The following is a 2,500-nucleotide window of genomic DNA, read 5'->3' as shown; positions in this document are numbered from 1 at the left end:
TTGTCGAGGCGTGTGTGTAGAATGCGTGTCATGTGTCTTTTGAACATTTGAATTTGAACATTTGAGTTCAGTGGAAACAGAGGGTAGTTTTTACACACACACAAGCCTCACACAGACTTAATAGTACTCAGTATTGTGTATTTACCTATAGTCCACATTTCATACTACGGATAGGTTATTCAGTATTTTTGTGTGACTAGGTAACTGTGGTGTATGTAAGTGGGCGTGTGGGTAAACGTATATGTGTTTGTAGGCCTGTTTGTGGTTATGTCGGAAACAAGCTGATATCCGGCTTCTATGAGGTTGAATCTAATACTTTGTTCCAGCGTACCATAACTTTGCATAAATAATAGACCATGTGAGTCTGGAGGTGTGTGCATATGTACATGTGCATGAATGTAGTGTGTGTGCGTGTGTGTGTGTGGCCCATTGTTAATGTACATAGATAGTGAGTGTTGTAGACAGGTACAGGCCTGGAGAGATGAATCAGCAGCTTTTGGTCTGCAGGCCGTGAGGGTGGAGGGAGGAGAGATGGGGTGATGGGTGTGAATAACCATGAATGCAAAATGGAAGCGAAGTGCACTAGTGGAGTGTTGCGTTTTGGGTGGCTTACCGTGTGATTTCACACTCGTTTAACGAAGGTAGAATGACATGAAGCTTCTCGCCGTGGGCCACAGCTATTTCTACCTCTCACACTGCATTACAAGTAGACACACACACACCTTTTCTCTGGCTGTCTTCTCTCATGCTTGTATCCCCTCACACACTGCTACGGTAGACCATGGCTTAGGTTTGCCTTGCAGTGATACTTTCCCCCCGCAATCTTCTCTTGGCTCAGTTGGTGAGGAAACGGTGTGTTGTGAAGCCGAGATAAAGGTTAAATCTCTTAATTCTCTTAAAGATAAATCTTCCCTTGTGCCTTCTTTTTTGTGGGGGAGGGGTCACTGACATCACTGGCATTATCACCTCAGCACCAGGCTCTCCTCTCTCCCCCCTCTATATCTCCCTCTCTCATTTTTTTCTCTTTTCATTTCTTTCTTTCTCTCTCTGTCTTTCTCTCCCTCTCCTGTTCTTTCTCTATCTTTCTCTATCTCTTTCTCCATCTATTGCTCTCTCTTTTCCTGTCTCCTTCTCCTTCTCCACGTCTGTCTTTTTCTCTCTCTGACTCTTTCTCTCCTCTCTCCTCTCTCTCTCCCTCTCTCCCTCTGTCCTTCTTGTGCTCACTCCTCTTTCTCCCTTCGCTCTGTTTTTATCTCTCCCCTCTGTTTCTCTCTTCCTTTATTTCTTTCTCTTTCTTTCTCTCTGCTTCCCCTGCTCCTCTGCTCTAGAATTTTCTCTCTACATCTTTGCTGTCAGACCTTTTTTTCTTTTCATGTCATTATACATTCAGCCACAAAAAATTTAAGTAAAATATACTGACATGTAATTGTATTATACTCATAATGTTCAAGTTTGCTGTGGTTTCTTATTTCAAATAGGCCTAATACTGTATTTTCTTTTTCTACTATGTAGAGTCTTCAAGAAGTCCAGTCCTAACTGCAAGGTAAAACTCCCGTATGAGACTGTTTTGTGTTTGTTTGTGTGTGTGTGTGTGTGTGTGTGTGTGTGTGTGTGTGTGTGTGTGTGTGTGCGTGTGTGTGTGTCACATGTGTTCACATGGCTCTTCCCCTGTCTCCTGTCTCTTTAGACCATCTCCTTTCCTGTTGCTCTCTCTCCTTCCTCACACCCTCCATTTCTCTTTCCTCCATTTCTTTCTTTTCCTCACTGTTACTCCTTTATGTTGAGCATCATCTCTTGTTCTTTCTGTCATTTACATACTTACGTATTTACGTATTGTTGTATCACCTGTGGTAATTCACTCTGATTTTATGTCCTGGCGGCTGGTGAGCTTTCAACTCAAAGCTCCTGTCTCTGATTTTTCACCCCTTTCTTCTTCTAACAGCAGTTCATTACTTTGCTGCCTTGTTTGCTTTTAATTATTTACCTTTCTTTTCAAATTGGAGCACACCCCCTTCCTAAATAGCTTTGCAGTGTTCTCTCTCTCTCTCTCTCTCTCTCTCTCTCTCTCTCTCACTCTCTCATTTTCTCATTGATGGAGAGCTGTGTGTGTGTGGATGATGTGATTTGTGATGTCACTTGGCCTGTCAGGGTTGTCTACAGAAAAGGACTGGATCAACTTGGGGTCAGTTTGGCAGGATTCAAGATATTTGTTGGAGTGTGTGTGTATGTATTCGTAGGGGGTGTTTAAAAAAAAGTGAAGGTGCATTATACATTTGTGCTACTAATGACTGTTAATAAGAATTTGGAGCCTTATGCGTGCTTGCTGTTCTCTTCTTCTAGCTCACAGTATACTTGGGGAAGAGGGACTTTGTGGATCATCTGGATCATGTGGACCCGGTTGGTGAGTGTTTAGATCTTTTTCACCTAAACGATCCTGCGGCTTTTTGCTCTTTCCTTTCATCCACTCAGCAGTGTTACTCACTATAGCAACACTTTGTGA

The 2,500-nt window shown here is 42.7% G+C and overlaps 1 protein-coding gene across 1 annotated transcript in view; it reads left to right on the top strand.

The window, feature by feature from the left end:
• The window catches only part of arrb2b (arrestin, beta 2b), a 36,445-nt gene that overhangs the window by 23,902 nt on the left and 10,043 nt on the right, over window positions 1-2,500 (top strand). The window contains exons 2-3 of the mRNA XM_076972852.1: window positions 1,513-1,543; window positions 2,341-2,401. Coding sequence (XP_076828967.1) covers window positions 1,513-1,543; window positions 2,341-2,401 — 92 coding nt within the window. The remainder of the gene's footprint in view (window positions 1-1,512; window positions 1,544-2,340; window positions 2,402-2,500) is intronic.

Source organism: Brachyhypopomus gauderio, chromosome 14 (assembly GCF_052324685.1).
Source record: "Brachyhypopomus gauderio isolate BG-103 chromosome 14, BGAUD_0.2, whole genome shotgun sequence".
NCBI classification, from domain to species: Eukaryota; Metazoa; Chordata; class Actinopteri; order Gymnotiformes; family Hypopomidae; genus Brachyhypopomus; species Brachyhypopomus gauderio.
This window is presented reverse-complemented; position numbering and strand designations above follow the sequence as displayed.